Source organism: Rhinatrema bivittatum, chromosome 3, assembly GCF_901001135.1.
Source record: "Rhinatrema bivittatum chromosome 3, aRhiBiv1.1, whole genome shotgun sequence".
NCBI classification, from domain to species: Eukaryota; Metazoa; Chordata; class Amphibia; order Gymnophiona; family Rhinatrematidae; genus Rhinatrema; species Rhinatrema bivittatum.
In genome coordinates this window covers 296,459,128-296,475,060 of record NC_042617.1, presented here as the reverse complement: position 1 = coordinate 296,475,060, position 15,933 = coordinate 296,459,128, and the positions used below count along the sequence as shown (strand labels likewise).

Genomic DNA, 15,933 nt, shown 5'->3' with positions numbered 1-15,933 from the left:
AAATCTTCCGTATAAAAACTAGTTTACAACTTCAGGGAGAAAAAAATGTATAAAATTTCTGAGGTCATTTATAAAGTACAAAAGACAATTCTAAATTTAGCTATCCCAGGTAAAAGAAAAACAGTTCTTATTGTAAGTACTGCATTTACTTATGTTCGTCAATTGAAAAAGCAGTAACTAGAATCCAATGGAATGTAGTTTCTGCATATGATCTTGTTGATCGGCAGGCAAATCACACAGCTTATTCTAACCCTACTCTGATCACTACATTTTAGAAAACAGTATCAGGATTGGCAGCTTGGTTATGAAACAAAATTGTTGCACATTTTACAAAAAGTTAAATTTAGAAACTTCATGACAATGAAAACTGCAGAGCTGTCCATTTTTGCAAAAAAAAAAAAAAAAAAAAAAAAAAAAGGGGTTTTACTAATGTTCCCCTATTAAAAAAAATGTTTGCATATTAAGTGAATGGATCCTGGTATATGTGCATTCCTCTCAGGAGTGTGATTTTAGATTATATCCATATATGCATTTGGTAGGAATTACAGTAACTATGCTTTTGTATGATCTACCATTGATGTGTCAATTGTACAGTTTTTGTACTTAACTGAATATAGGGTATTTCATCCAGGCAATTTAAACAATTTTTACTCCACACTGCTCAAAAAACAATTAAGATGTGTAAACACAGTGACCATCCAATGCCAAATTGCTATTTTTATTTTATTTAGGCAGGGTAAGACAAGGACACTAGTACAAATGACTAAGTTTCTATTCCTGACCCACATGACCTCCCACAATTGTTTATATTATTCTACTGAATTAAACATGACAACTTCTCCTCAGCCAACTCATTTCCTATTACCAGATTCTCCCAATAATTATTTTTTAATTTACTGGATTCCAGGAACTGTAACATAAATGTGTCACTTATTTGCATTGCTCATTCAAAGAACAGCCCTGTCATTTCTAAATTCAGTAATAAGCACCAGTCAATTGACTGGTTGGTGAATGGATCAAGGTTACTTTAAACAAGGAGGCAAGAACAGAAAAGATTTAATTAAATCTGCTCTGAGATTTAAAAAAGAGCCATATGTACAACAAATGCTGGCATCTGAGTTAGTCCATTGTCTGTTGAAGATATGGGATGTAAGAAAAGTCTTTCCACTTGTATACAAGTACTTCTTAATAACATTTTGAGCACGTCCAGCCTCTCAATGCCATGAGTTCCGGCTTTGGTATGGTGAAGTCAGAATAGCTTTTGGTGAAGAATCTCCCATACCATTCTCTTCCGAAAGTAGGGCATGTGTTGCTAGAAAGAAGGAAACAAAATTAAGCAATGTTAAAATACAAGTCCAGGGCTATATTCAGGCTGTCCAATAATTGAGCATTTGGCCGTGCCATGTGACAGCAATACTATATTATGCTTGGCCAATGAAAACACTTGCTCTTGTCACTTCTACCTTTACAACTGCTTTCCTCATTCACTAATTTCACCCAAATTATTTTCTTCTAATGTAATTCTTGACACATTGCTCACTCATTCCCCAAGATTCCCAGATCTCCCAGCCTGCTTTAAATATTCATTTCCTCCAATTCCCTCCTTTGTTACTTCAGCTCATGCTGTCTTCCAAGTGCTATGGTTTCAATTACTGCCTTTAAGGATGTCCTGACTTGCCTCACAAGTCCCCCCCCCCATTCCTTGACTTGTTCTACCTTTCTGGCCCCATTTCAGACTGTGAGTTTAACTTTTGTTTACCTGGGTAAATGTGATGGGTTTATCTTTGGTAATGTAATCCGCATACTTGCAGGCAAACATCCCACAATCACTTCCATTCATCTGTTGAGGGATTTCCTTTGTTAAAAAAAAAAAGAAAAAAAAAAAAGAGGGATTTCTGGTTATGGGAGCCAACTAAGCAAACATGCAGAGCGTGAGCTCCGTGGGTCCCCCCTGGCTAGCCCATGCCTTACCTGCTTATTATATATCTGAGATTACCAAAACTGCTTCTTTTGTATGAGAGAGTCAGATGGACAATTTTGTCATTAAAAAGAAAAATGTGATGAGTGTGAAACCAATAAGCATAGCACGGGAGAAAGGGTAGTTGGTGGAATCCAAAATGGCACCAGAATCACCTAAAGCTGACTCAGGTTGTGGCGGTGGTGTCCGAAGAAATGATTCGTAACATCCAGGAGTGTCTTAGCATTCTTAGAAGATTGTCTAAAATTCAGTCAACTATAGACAAAATAAAAGAGGGCCTTGAAGTGCAGGCTGGACGGCTGACTAAAATGAAACGAAGAATTTCTGAGCAGGAGAATCACGTGGCTCAGACGGACGCACAGATTACAGTGCTGCAAAAGGAAAATGCAGGTCTGAATGAAAAGGTCGATTTCCAGGAAAATCACAACAGGCAGAATAATTTAACAGTGATTGGGCTACCGGAAGCGCTGAAAGATGGGAAACTAAAATTTTTTTTGAAAAATGGCTTCCGGAGACATTGGGCCTAGATACTGAATGTGTGCATCGCGTGGGCTAGTTGAGAGGGTCTGACAGCAACCGGCTTAGGCTAGTCTTCACTCACCTAATGAATCGGGCTGACAAAACAAGAATCTTTGCTGCCTATAGAGCCAAAGTAATAGTGGAGTATCAGGGGACACGAATTTTAATCTTCAATGATTTCTCAGCACGGGATTGCAGCTCAGTGGAAGGCGTTATCACCTGTTTGTATAGAGCTGCAAAAGCGAGGAATTTGATTTGTGATCCTCTATTCTGCTAAGATCAGAGTGCAACCCGCAGGCAAAACAATCTTTTTATCTGGCAAAGAACAAATACAGAATTTTCCGCAGAAGCTGTTGCAGGTACTAAATATGAACATACTTATATCAAAATAATGACAACATTTTGTGTTTTTTTTTCTCTTTTTATTGGCATCATACTAATGCTCACAATTTGATGGGAGAAAGAGCTGGATATTTTAATTTTGCGTCGATTGAGAGTCATTAATGTTGCGATGCTCATCCTATAAATGTTTATTTGGTATTTGCAGATGGAACGGTGCAATGCAGATGTCAGAATCATCAGGTCTCAAGTTGACTGTTGCATAAAATATTAATTGGGCTGCATGCTGCATGTTTCTACCGGATGAATTTGATACTAGTGCATGCAGCTATTACAATTTAATGTCTTTTTGCAAGAGAAGTAAGGAGACATTGTGGGCCTCATATTTTTTGTTGTCATATATAAAGGCAATGGTCAGACTTGCAGGATAATGCGCATTTCAGCATACATTTTGAGTATGGTTCTAATATAAGATTTTAAAGCATTTGTGCAGGCAAGCAACCTATGCTGATTGTGCCTGTGGACAGAAAACTAATAGTTTCTGGAAACAGTGCTGAGATCAACAAAAGTGGTCAGAGTTTATTATAACAGATGCAGGTGAAATATTGTGATCTGAAACAGTCATGGCTCTAATTTCTACATGGGACGCTTATCTGAACGCTAAGGAGACAGTGCTGAAATCAACCAAAGTAGAAGGAACAGTACACAAAGGGCATATACGAATTATTGTGACTAGTTGTAGTCAAGACTGAACTCTGCATAAGGCGCTTATCATATGAAGGGTGTTGATACGCAAGGAAGATATTTTGGTTGCCATCACATACAATCCATTTATTGTTGCTTAGGGCACGAAGTAAGTTCAGCATATAACAAGTCACACCCTGCGACAATACAGAGTGGATTCTTTTTACTCTTTCCAATATTGGCTGGTCACGCTTGTTATGTGATTGACATGACACTTTAGAGCATAATATTGGCTAACTTATATAAGAAAGTGGGAAGGTTCAAGTTAAGTTAAATGATGGCGGGTGGGGTGGTGTTGGGGTATCAACATGTATCCATTTCTCAACCGAGTGAAGAGGAAAGGAATTTGTGAAGCTGAGTGAGGACAGTCCCTTGGAGTGAGGATACACAGATTTATGAGTATACTGGTGTGGGAATGGATGATGTATGCATGGTATATGTGGCACTGTATATGGAGGTGAGAGAATGGAAGTGAGTTTGGGGGGAATAAGAGTCAGTCCGGGGGGGAGGGAGGGTTACGTAGAAAGAAGGTATTGTGGGAAGAGATGTGGATTCCCTTATCGTCCTTTGGGATGTGTCCAAGGTTTGGATCGTGTGCCTTAGCTGGGGATGTTATTGGATGGTTATTGGAGCCCTACAGGGGATACCAAGTCATATATTTTCATTCTGGTAATGGTAACACTCAATGTAGATGGGATACATTCTACTGTAAAGAGAACTAAATCGCTTACCATGTTGAAGAGAGACAAAGTGAATGTAACCTTCTTGCAAGAAACCCATCTCTTGGATGAGGAGCATTCAAAACTAAAGAGTAACTGGGTAGGCTTCTGTTACTATGCTTCTTATTCGTGTAGACAAGGGAATGGCTACTCTCATGCATAAAGATCTGCCATTTGTAATTGAAAAGAATATAAAGGACATGGAGGGTAGATACCTATTTGTGTTAGGGAGTTGGTATGGGGAAAAATACAATTTTGGTAATGTTTATGCTCCTAATATGTATTTTTCAGAATTTTTTCTTCACTGATTGCTATCATTTTGAAATATCCTGATGACAATTTGGTGCTGGGTGCTGATTTTAATTTGGCAGCAAATAGTGAGGAAGATTGCAGGCCCACCCAGACAACCTAAATTTCAGGAAAACAGAAGGGGAGTTAATCTGTTGGTACGTGAGCTGGGTGTACTTGACATCTGGAAAACTTTATACCCTGGTGAGAAAGACTACCCATTGTTTTCCAATCCACATAAAAGCTATTCCAGAACTAACTACATTTTAATAACCAAAAAATTATTTCCAAAGGTAAATGGCTCCTGTATTGGAACAGCTATAATTTCAGACTGCGCTTTGGTTAGTCTATTATTGGATGAGGGGGAAAGGCAAAACAAACTTTTTATGGTGAATGAGAGCCCAGGCCTTGCAAAAAATAGTGGGGTAGATTTTATAAATTTGCGCGAGCCGCGCATATCTTATAAAATCTGGGGTCGGCGCGCGCAAGGGGGTGCACATTTGTGCAACCTGCGCGCACTGAGCCCAGCGCGCGCTGCCTGTTCCCTCCGAGGCCGCTCCGATTTCGGAGCGGCCTCGGAGGGAACTTTCCTTCGCCCTCCCCTCACCTTCCCCTCCCTTCCCCTACCTAACCCACCCCCCCGGCCCCATCTAAACCCCTCCTTACCTTTGTTGGCAGATTTACGCCTGCTGAAAGTAGACGTAAATCTGCACGCGCCAGCGGGCTGCTGGCGCGCCATCACCCGACCCGGGGGCTGGTCCGGAGGCCTCGACCACGCCCCCGGGCCAGCACCACACCCCCAGGCCCGCCCCCGAAACGCCGCGTCATTCACAGAACGCCCCCGACACGCCCCTTTTACGAAGCCCCCGGGCTCTGCGCGTGCCCTGCGCGTGTAAATCCGGCTGGATTTACGCGCGCATTGCATTTAAAATCCGGCCAAGTGAGTTTTGTGAATTGTTGAGAAATAAATGGAGGGAATATTGTCAATTCAATGACACCTCCGAACCGACCCATACAATTTTGTGGGAAGCAGGGAAAATCGTTATGAGGGGGGAAATATTGGCCAACACGGCTAAAAAAAAAGGAAGCAATGGGATACGGAAATTCTTAGACTGATCGTCTTTCTGAAAGAGCAAAAAAGAGTGCATATCTTAACAACTGAAATCATAAGAAGGATTTAGAAGCCACCAGGGCTTCCCTAAATCATTTACTGAACTTTAAAGCTATCTGCTCCATTAACTTTTTTAAATTTCAATTTTATAAATATGGCAATGAAGCTGGGAGGATGATATAACAGATATGCATTTGATAAAAGGCACCTGTCAAACATTTATTATGGGCATTCAAGATAGTTCTGGGACTCCTCTCACTGACACGGGGAAAATTCTGGAGGTATTTTGGTCTTATTATCATAAGTTGTACTATGCTGAAAAATCAAACCAAGATGAAAGGGATCCATTTTTTCAAGGTATTCATCGTCCCACTGTCTTGCAGGAACATTCAGAAAAGTAAATATGCCAATATCTGAAACAGAAATATTTAGGGTGATCACCCGCTTCAAGGGGGGGTAAAGCGCCTGGGGGTGATGGATTTGGGCCGGAATTTTATAAAACCCTTAAATTCCAGGTGCCTAATCTCCTACAGCACTTGTACAATTATGCTCTTCAATATAGGCTTGCTTCTTCTCTCATGAATCAAGCTATTATCATAGTCTTGCCTAAGAAGGGGAGGGATTTGGGGAACCTGGCCTCATATCGCCCTTAAATGTGGATACTAAAATGCTAGCTTCTATATTAGCAGAGAGGTTGGGGACAGTTGTTCCCTCATTAGTGGGCCTGGACCAGACTGGTTTTGTACTTGGTAGATATGGGATTAACAATGTGTGTAAAGTGTTGGCAATTTTGGAAAACGGAAGTCTGGCTAAAGAGGCAGGATGCCGAAAAAGGTTTTGAATAAGCTACACTGGCAATATATGTTTTGGATACTAGCCCAGCACAGTATAACAGGTCCTTTCTTAGACGAGATTTCTTAGATGGATATTAGCAAATGGTGCTTTGTCTACAGAATTCTCTCTGGAGGGGGGGACTAGACAAGGATACTCTCTATCCTCTCTTCTTTTTGTGCTCATGGTAGAACCACTGGCAATTTGGATTAGGCAAGCAGCAGATATCACAAGGATAAATGGCAGGCAAGAATTAAAAATGTGCCTTTTTGCAGATGACATTTTGTTTTTCTAGAACAATGCAATTCAGGCAATGGGACCTATTATGGGGCTTTTTTCTCCCTTTCAATCCTTTGCCAGTCTTTTATTATGATAAATCCGAAGCCATGGCTCTGAGCTCGAGCTGGTAAATAGGTGGCAGGGTCAGTTCCCTTTTAAATGGGCACATAAAACTAAATATCTGGGAGTAGGGATTCCGCATGACTTAATGCATTATATGAGACTAACTTTCAGGACTTATTGGAAGGGTTTGCCAATAAATTGCAAGCCTGGAAGGACTTGCCGGTGTTGTTATTTGGAAGGATTGGCCTTTTAAAAATGATTTTACTACCAAAACTGTTATATCGTCTTCAGATGTTGCCTTGTTGGTTATTGCTGGCAGATCTGTCTTACTAAATTTATTTATTTATTTTTAATTTTTATATACCGGAATTCCTGTATGCAATACAAATCAATCCGGTTTACAAGTAACGAAAAAGGTTGCCCTGGTCTGGGAGGTTAGACCGGGGTTATTTACATAGAACATTGAACAGTAACAATCAACCATTGAACATTATTACATTATTACAAGGAACATTGCAAGTAACTATAAATATTTAACAAATGACAAATAACCTTATTCGTGTTTTGAATAGTACGTGTGTGTTCACCTTTTTTACAAGGAACTTTAGTAGCGTTTATGGTCTGCAGTAAGTGGTTATATAAAGGTGCATGATGACTGTTAAATATACATGTGATTAAGCAAGTACAGGTATGGAATTAAGTGTCAATGTGTAAGTGACACCCTGCAATGGTTGGATCTGAAAGTCAGGAGGAGGTGTCTAGTTGCACTCTGGGGGTTGGAACGCTTGCCTGAAGAGCCAGGTTTTTAACCTTTTTTTGAACTCTGTTAGATTTGATTCGAGTCGTAGGTCTGGTGGGAGCGCGTTCCATTGGTGAGGTCCCGCCGTGGAGAGTGCTCTTTTTCTTAGTGTTGATTTGGCAGAAGTTGCGACTAATGTGCCTTTGTAGGCGCTTCTGATGGGTCTGGAAGATAAGTGTGGACGAAGTTGAGTTTGTAGAGATATAGGTGCGACGTTATGAATTGCTTTATGAATGATGGTTAAGGTTTTATATAGGATTCTCTGTTTGATGGGTAGCCAGTGGAGGTTGCTCAAGATGGGGGTAATATGGTCTCTTCTATTAGTGTTAGTAAGGATTCTGGCTGCGGCATTTTGTACCATCTGTAGGGGTTTGATGCTGTTGGAGGGGAGGCCAAGTAAGATTGAGTTGCAGTAATCAAGTTTCGAAAAAATAATGGATTGAAGAACGAAGCGAAAGTCATTAAAGTGAAGAAGTGGCTTTAGTTTCTTTAGGACCTGTAGTTTAAAGAAGCAATCCCTGGTGGTTGTGTTTACAAATTTTTTTAGGTTAAGTTGGTTGTCAAGCCAAGCTCCTAGATTCCTGACGTCAGCGGAGAGCTCCATGTTTAAAGATGTGGTTTGTGCCAGGCTAGGTGGGTGGGTGTTCGGGTTGTGTGAAATAAGTAGCAACTCTGTTTTGCTGGAGTTTAGAATCAGGTTCAGGCTGGAGAGTAGTTGTTTAATTGGTTGAAGACAATTCTCCCAGTAGGCGAAGGTTTTTTGAATTGATTCTGTGATGGGGATGATGATTTGGATGTCGTCTGCATAGAGGTAATGAGTAAGTTTGAGTTGTGATAGCAGATGGCAGAGGGGGAGGAGGTAAACGTTGAACAGGGTGGGAGAGAGGGATGAACCTTGAGGTACACCTTGGTCCGATAGGATGGGGTCAGATTCCTTGTTATTAATTCTGACCTTGTAAAATCTGTTTGATAGGAATGATTTGAACCAACTGAGAGCTGTGCCTTTTATTCCTATGTTTGATAGTTGTTCTAGGAGTTGTGAGTGATTTACCGTGTCGAACGCTGAGGATAGGTCTAATAGGACCAGTAAGAATGACTGTTTTTTCTCCAGGTTTACAAGTAGATTATCAGTGAGAGAAAGCAAAAATGCATGTTTATACATTTTTTTATGGCATGATAAGCAACCAAAACTTGGATATGACAGACTGGCAAAGGGCAGAGAGCAGGGAGGCACTGAAGCCCCTAATTTTCCCTATTACAACTTGGTGTGCAAAATGAGGTAGGTCAGTGAATAAATTGGGGTTCCTGGCACGCACAAATGGATGCGCCGATTTTATAACATGTGCGACAGGGCCTGAGCTGAAGTAAGTTGTGCACGCTGGCTGGCTGCGGGCGCACGAGTCTTCAGGACAGCGTTCAATGGCGCTGTCCCGGCTCGTTCACCACCCAGACCCCGGCCCGCCCCTTTGAAGAGGCCCGGCACTTGTGCACGTACCTGGGCCTCTTTGAAAATTCGTGCAGTATGCACAAGGCCCAGCTACGCGCGTAAACCCTGGATTTTACGCGCGCAGGCCTTTTAAAATCCGGCAGATTGTGGGAAATATAAATATGATGCATTTCAGTTATTAGAAGAATTGACCTTTACCTAGGGAAGTAAGGAGGAATGCAATGCTGACACCTACAATAGAAGCATAGAGGTATATGTGAAAAAATCTGGTCTGTCGGCAAGGGCCTCAATTCTTTTATTCATTCAGAATAATATATACTTTGCACCTGGGATTGATAGTTATGTTTTCAGGGATTGGAAGTTTTGGGGGTTGCATAATATTCATCAAATGATATATGATGAGAAGAGTTGCCTTATGAGTTTCCAACAAATTCTGCAATTATTCCCTATTCCTGCTAAGCAGTTTTATGTTTTTTTGCAGGTGAGGCATTACTTCTTCTCTCTAGGTATATCAACGATATCTCTCAAATCAAATTCATCTGACCACTGAGATGGAGCAGATAGCGATGGGGAAGAACTCAGTATTGAATTGGTACAGATTTTGTAAAACTAATTTAAATTCTAATGTGTTATGGTGCATGGCAGAATACAGAAAGCGGGAACTGGGAAAGCAGAGTTGCTTACCTGTAACAGGTGTTCTCACAGGACGGCAGGATGTTAGTCCTCACATAATATCAATATTTCACCAGTTACACCTCGAGCTGCAGTCCCATCACAAAAGGCCAGCCTTAGGGAATTCGAACCGACCTCTTCTTTAGAGATCGAAAATATTCTAAAAAAGCTCAAACCTTCTTCACACCCTCAAGACTCCATACCCACCAATCTACTCATCGCCTGCGCTAAAACCATCTCCAAACCCATTGCACAAATCATCAACTGCTCCTTCTCCCAAGGACTAGTACCTGACCCTCTAAAAATGGCAATCGTAAAACCACTTCTAAAAAAATCTAATCTTTCTCCAGAAAACCCATCTAATTATCGCCCAATTGCAAATCTACCATTCATCGCAAAGATCATGGAACGAGTTGTAAACAAACAACTAACTGAATACCTAAACGACCACAACATTCTTTATCCAGCACAGTTCTGCTTCCGCCAATCACGAAGCACGGAAACTCTCCTGATTTCACTAACGGATTCCATATTACTAAATCTGGAAAACCGACACCCTTGTCTTCTCATCCTACTAGATCTCTCGGCAGCATTTGACACGGTCAATCATAACACACTAATAGATCGTCTGTCAGACATTGGCATCGGAGATGAGGCCCTCAAATGGTTCAAATCATTCTTACAGAACAGACAGTATAAGGTCAAGGTCAACAATGAAGTATCTCAACCAGTCACCTGCACCTTGGGAGTCCTACAAGGATCGTCACTCTCTCCAACCTTATTCAATATATACCTTCTACCACTCTGCCAGCTCCTCATTAAACTAAATCTCATACACTACTTATACGCAGATGATGTGCAGATAATGATTCCCATTACTGAATCTCTCCAAAAAACTCTGGACTTCTGGTACTCTTGCAAACAAGCCATCAACAACTTGCTCACTAGCCTTAATCTGATTCTTAATCAAAGCAAAACAGAATACCTCCTTATCTCCCAAGACGGAACCTACACACATCCCAGTACCATCCTGTCTACTCAATTAACAATGTCCACACAAGTCAGAAATCTAGGGGTTATCCTTGATAATCAAATGAATTACAGATCTCTCATAAATAATATCGTAAAGGATGGATTCTTCAAATTACAAGTTTTGAAAAGGATGAAACCTCTCCTCCATTTCCAAGATTTCCGTTTAGTGCTACAAGCACTCATTCTCACGAAAATTGATTATTGCAACTCACTTCTACTAGGCCTCCCGGCTAACGCTATAAAACCTCTACAGATGCTGCAAAACGCAGCAGCAAGGATCTTAACCAAGTCCAACAAAAGAGACCACATATCACCCATTCTGAAAAGCCTACACTGGCTTCCCGTTAAATTCAGAATTCTTTTTAAAGTGCTCTCAATAACCCACAAGGCACTACACAACTTGGCACCACTCGAGCTCAAAATCCCTCTCCAATTCCACACATCCACCAGACCAGTAAGACAAGCCTATAAAAACAACCTGCACATACCACCGATGAAGTCAGCATTAAGCAAAAGAGCCTTCTCCACAGCGGGCCCCAAAATCTGGAACACTCTCCCACCAGAACTCAGATCAGTGCAATGCTTATCTACTTTTAAAAAAAGACTCAAGACTTGGTTATTCAACCAAGCGTTCCCATAACTCCGCGGAACTTCCCTGCCAATGTTCCTCTCGGTGGTAATCCACCTGAGAGCTATTCAGATCATCTATAGAATACACGTAAACTTTGGCAGTCGAGGATCATAACCTAGTCTTATAATTAGCACTGTTTATCTAACCTACATTAGGCACTGTATCTTTACTCATGCCTACATTAGGCAATGTATCTTTTTACTGGTTAACCCCATATATACCTATCCAAGTTATATCTACCTGTTCATTGTAAGACATTTACTTGTAAATGTGATTGTTCTGTTATAATGTAAACCGAGTTGATCAGTAATTCTGTTATTGGAAAGTCGGTATATAAAAATACTAAATAAATAAATAAATAAATATGGGTGACATCATCAGGATGGAGCTCAATCATGGAACACTTTTGTCAAACTTTCTAGAACTTTGACTGGCACCTACTCGGCATACCCAGCATAGCACTAACCCTGCATCCAGCAGGGGTCCCCCCTTCTTGTCTCGTCTTATAGTAAAAAGTACATGCGAAAATAGAATAAGAAAACGTAAACTACCCCAACACCGCGGGTTGGTGGGCGGGTTTCAGGAGGACTGACATCCTGCTGTCCTGTGAGAACACCTGTTACAGGTAAGCAACTCTGCTTTCTCACAGGACAAGCAGGATGGTAGTCCTCACATATGGGTGAGTACAGAGCTGAGGATGCCCGAGCAATGCACCGAATGTACCCAAAGACGTGCAACAGGCACAAGAACTGGGGTGGAATTTGGTAGAGGGCATCCTGAACCCTAACGGGTTGGCGGAAGGATGTTGGTACCTCAGTTCGCAAATAAGTTGCGTAGCACAGACTGGCCGAACATGGAATCTTGTCTGCCAGCCTTGTCTAAACAATAATGGGCTGCGAAGGTGTGGAGAGAGCTCCAGGTAGCAGCCTTACAGATGTCAGCAAGCGGCACCGAGCGCAGGTGCGCTACTGATGTTGCCATGGCCTTGATAGAGTGTGCTTTAACACGGTCTTGAAGCGGAATGCCTGCCTGCTGGTAGCAGAAGGAAATACAGTCTGCTAACCAGGAGGAGAGAGTCTGCTTACCCACAGGTTTACCCAATTTGATGGAATCGAAGGAAACAATTGAGTGGATTTCCTGTGGCCAGATGTATGGCCTAGATAGAATACTAGAGCACATTTACAGTTAAGGGTAGGCAGAGCCCGTTCTCCTGGATTTGAATGGGGCCTGGGAAAGAAGGTGGGTAGTATAATGGACTGATTGATATGAAACTCCGATACTACCTTAAGCAAAAACTTAGGGCGAGTGCGGAGTACTACCCAATCACGCAGAAGTTTAGTGTAAGGCAGGTAGGTGACTAAGACCTGTAACTCACTAACTCTACGAGTAGATGTGATTGCCAAAAGAAAAATCACTTTTCAGGTGAGATGGCGGAGATCACAGGATTGGAGAGGCTCAAACGGCGGTTTCATGAGCCGCCCCAAAACTATGTTGAGGTCCCAGGAAGGGGCCGGAGGGTACAGTGGAGATTTAAGGTGGAGCAAGCCCTTCAAAAAGCGTGTTACAAGGGGTTGTACTGAAATAGGTACATCCCCGACCTCTTTATGGAAGGCGGCTACCACACTGACATGTACCCTGATAGAAGAAGTTTTGAGGCCTGACTCTGACAGGTGCCAGAAATAGTCCAGAAACTTCGGTGTGGAACAAGTGAAGGGATCGATGGACATGGAAGTACACCATACCGTAAACCTGTTCCATTTGTAATGATTAGACTGCCTTATGGAAGGCTTTCATGAAGCTAATAGGACATGGGAAACCAGCTCTGAAAGGTTAAGAGGTTGAAGTATTAACTTTTCAACATCCAGGCAGTCAGGGAGAGGGCCTGGAGGTTGGGGTGATGAAGGCAGCCGTTGTTCTGAGTGATCAGAAGCGGGTCCATCCCCAGAGGAATGTGCCGGTGTACTGATAGGTCATGAAGAATTGTAAACCAGATCTGGTGTGGCCAATGAGGGGGTATCAGAATCATTAGCCCCTTGATCCTTCGCAACTTCATGAGAGTCTTTGAAATGAGTGGAAGTGGAGGGTACGCATAAAGGAGACAGCTGGCCCACGAGGAGAAAGCGTCTCTTGGATGCAGGTGTTGGCTGCGAATGAGAGAGCAGAAGTTCCCTACTTTGCGATTGTGAATTGACGCAAAGAGGTCTATGTGAGGGTAATCCCAATGTTGGAATATTGAGTCCGCTACAGTGGGGTTGAGGGACCATTCGTGCGGTTGAAAAGTGCGACCCAGCTTGTCTGCCAACACACTGTCCACTCCCGGCAAGTAGGTGGCCCTGAGGTACATCGAGTGGGAAAGGGCTTCCGCCCATATCTGTGCAGAAGGTAGGAGCCCGTTCCCCCTTGCTTGTTGATGTACCACATGGCCACCTGGTTGTCTGTTTGAATCAGGATGACCTGGTTAGAAAGGTGATCCTGAAAAGCCCTGAGAGCATATCTGATTACACAAAGCTCCAGGAAATTTATTTGGTATTTGGCTTCCTCTGGAGACCAAATGCCCTGAGTTTGCAGGTTTCCAACATGTGCACCCCAGCCGAGGCTGGAAGCATCTGTTGTCAAGGTTATTTGAGGTTCTGGAACCTGAAATGGAAGGCCTTGTAGCAGATTGAATTGGTCTGCCCACCAGGCCAGCGATAAGTGGAGCTGTTTGGTGATGTGGACATTGGCTGAGAAGACTGAATCCACTGCGATTTTAGAGTCCACTGCAATACTCTCATGGCAAGGCGAGCCATGGGAGTGACATGCATCGAAGAGGCCATATGACCCAGTAAGACCAGAAAATGACGTGCAGTTAAATGTTGTCGAGACTGCAGTCGATGGGCCAGAGAAGCGAGAGTGAGAGCTCGATCTCGAGGTAGGAAGGCTTTCGCTTTTGGAGTGTCCAAGTCAGCCCCTATGAACAGACAGGGTTTGAGAAAGAACTAGCCTGGATTTTGGATAGTTTATGAGGAACCCTAGGGAGATCAGGGTATGCAAAGTGAGATGTAGGGACGTCAGTGCAGTTTGCTGAGTGGGAGCCCTGATCAACCAATCGTCAAGATAGGGGTAGACGTGGACACTGACTCTTGAGAAAGGCAGCTACCATTACGAGGCACTTGGTGAAGACTTGTGGGGCAGATGCTAGGCTGAATGGTAACACTTGATATTGGAAGTGTTTTGGACCTCCTAGGAACCGCAGGAATCTGCGATGTGACAGAGTAATTGAAATGTGTGTGTAGACGTCCTGGAGGTCTAGAGAGTAGAGACAGTCTTCCCTTTGGAGAAGGGGAAGAAGAGAACCCAAGGTCACCATCTTGAACTTTTCTCTTTGTAGTTATTTGTTTAAGGTGCGAAGATTCAGTATTGGGTTAACACCACCTGACTTTTTTGGTATCAGGAAATACCGGGAATAGAACCCCTGCCCCTGTTGGGAGAGGGGCACTGGGCTCTATTGCTCGGGACCGGAGGAGGAGGGAGACCTGCTGCTCCAGGAGTGATGAGTGGTCGGATGTTCCCCACGTCAGCCGAGGTGGGGAATCCGGTGGAACAGAGAGAAAGTTGAGGTGGTAAAAGGTGGTAACCTTGAGTTACTACAGCGAGTACCCACTGATCTGTGGTGACTGTGTGCCAAGGTTTGGAGAAGTGGCACAACCGGCCTCTGTTGGGAATAGCTGGAAGTGGAGGCTGGGTACTGCTCTCTAGGAAGGAGTCAAAAGCCAGATGCTGGACCTGGCTGGGGGGCTGGCTGTGACTTCTGTACTTAAGGATGCCTGGGTTGGCCTTTTTGGTAAGGCATAGAAGGTTGACCCCTGGACGCCGGGGGATAATTATCTCCTTTGCTGGTAGACTTGTCTCTTGTAGTATCTCCTAAAAGATCTTTTGGAAGAGGAAGAGAGATCAGAAGGCAGCAAGGAGAGCTGGTGCAGAGTCTCTTGGTGGACCTTGAGCTGCGCCACTGCTTCTTGAATCTTTTCTCCAAAAAGATTATCCCCAGCACAGGGCAAGTCAGCTAACCTGTCCTGTACTTCTGGTCTGAGGTCTGAAGACTTTAGCCAGGCCCATCTCCTCGTACAAAGATGTCATATGCAGACCATACTTCATGTTAAACCTATACTTCATGTTTAACCTACAAGTTTATTCATGTTTAATACTTCATGTTTAACCTAGAAGTTAACATACTTCATGTTAACTTCTAGGTTAAAGCTTAAGGTGCTTTAACCTAGAAGTGCAGAGATGGACTCTGCACTTCTAGGTTAAAGCACCTTAAGCTTTAACCCATATTCTTTATTATGTTACTATACTTCCTGCCTTTATCTTTTTCCAGCTATTTAAGCTTCCAAGTTTCTACTCCTTGTTAAATGTAACTTTTTGCCTTATTCACCTCTATTGTTTTTATCAATTTATTTATTGCTTCAGTTATCCTTGTTCTATGTAAACCGATCCGA

General features: G+C 42.7%; 1 protein-coding gene across 3 annotated transcripts in view; it reads right to left on the bottom strand.

Annotated features, from left to right (window-relative positions):
• Positions 1 to 400: 400 nt before the first annotated feature.
• SENP1 (SUMO specific peptidase 1) overlaps positions 401 to 15,933 on the bottom strand; it is a 458,603-nt gene continuing 443,070 nt past the window's right edge. For 2 of the 3 annotated variants that reach the window (XR_003855556.1, XM_029595002.1), the window contains 2 exons: positions 1,760 to 1,855; positions 401 to 1,312 (listed from right to left, as the gene is read on the bottom strand). Coding sequence is in view for 1 of the 3 variants with exons in the window: in XM_029595002.1 (XP_029450862.1) it covers positions 1,250 to 1,312; positions 1,760 to 1,855 (159 nt within the window). In the remaining 2 variants the exon portion in view is untranslated. The remainder of the gene's footprint in view (positions 1,313 to 1,759; positions 1,856 to 15,933) is intronic. The other variant, XR_003855557.1, reaches the window with a different exon arrangement.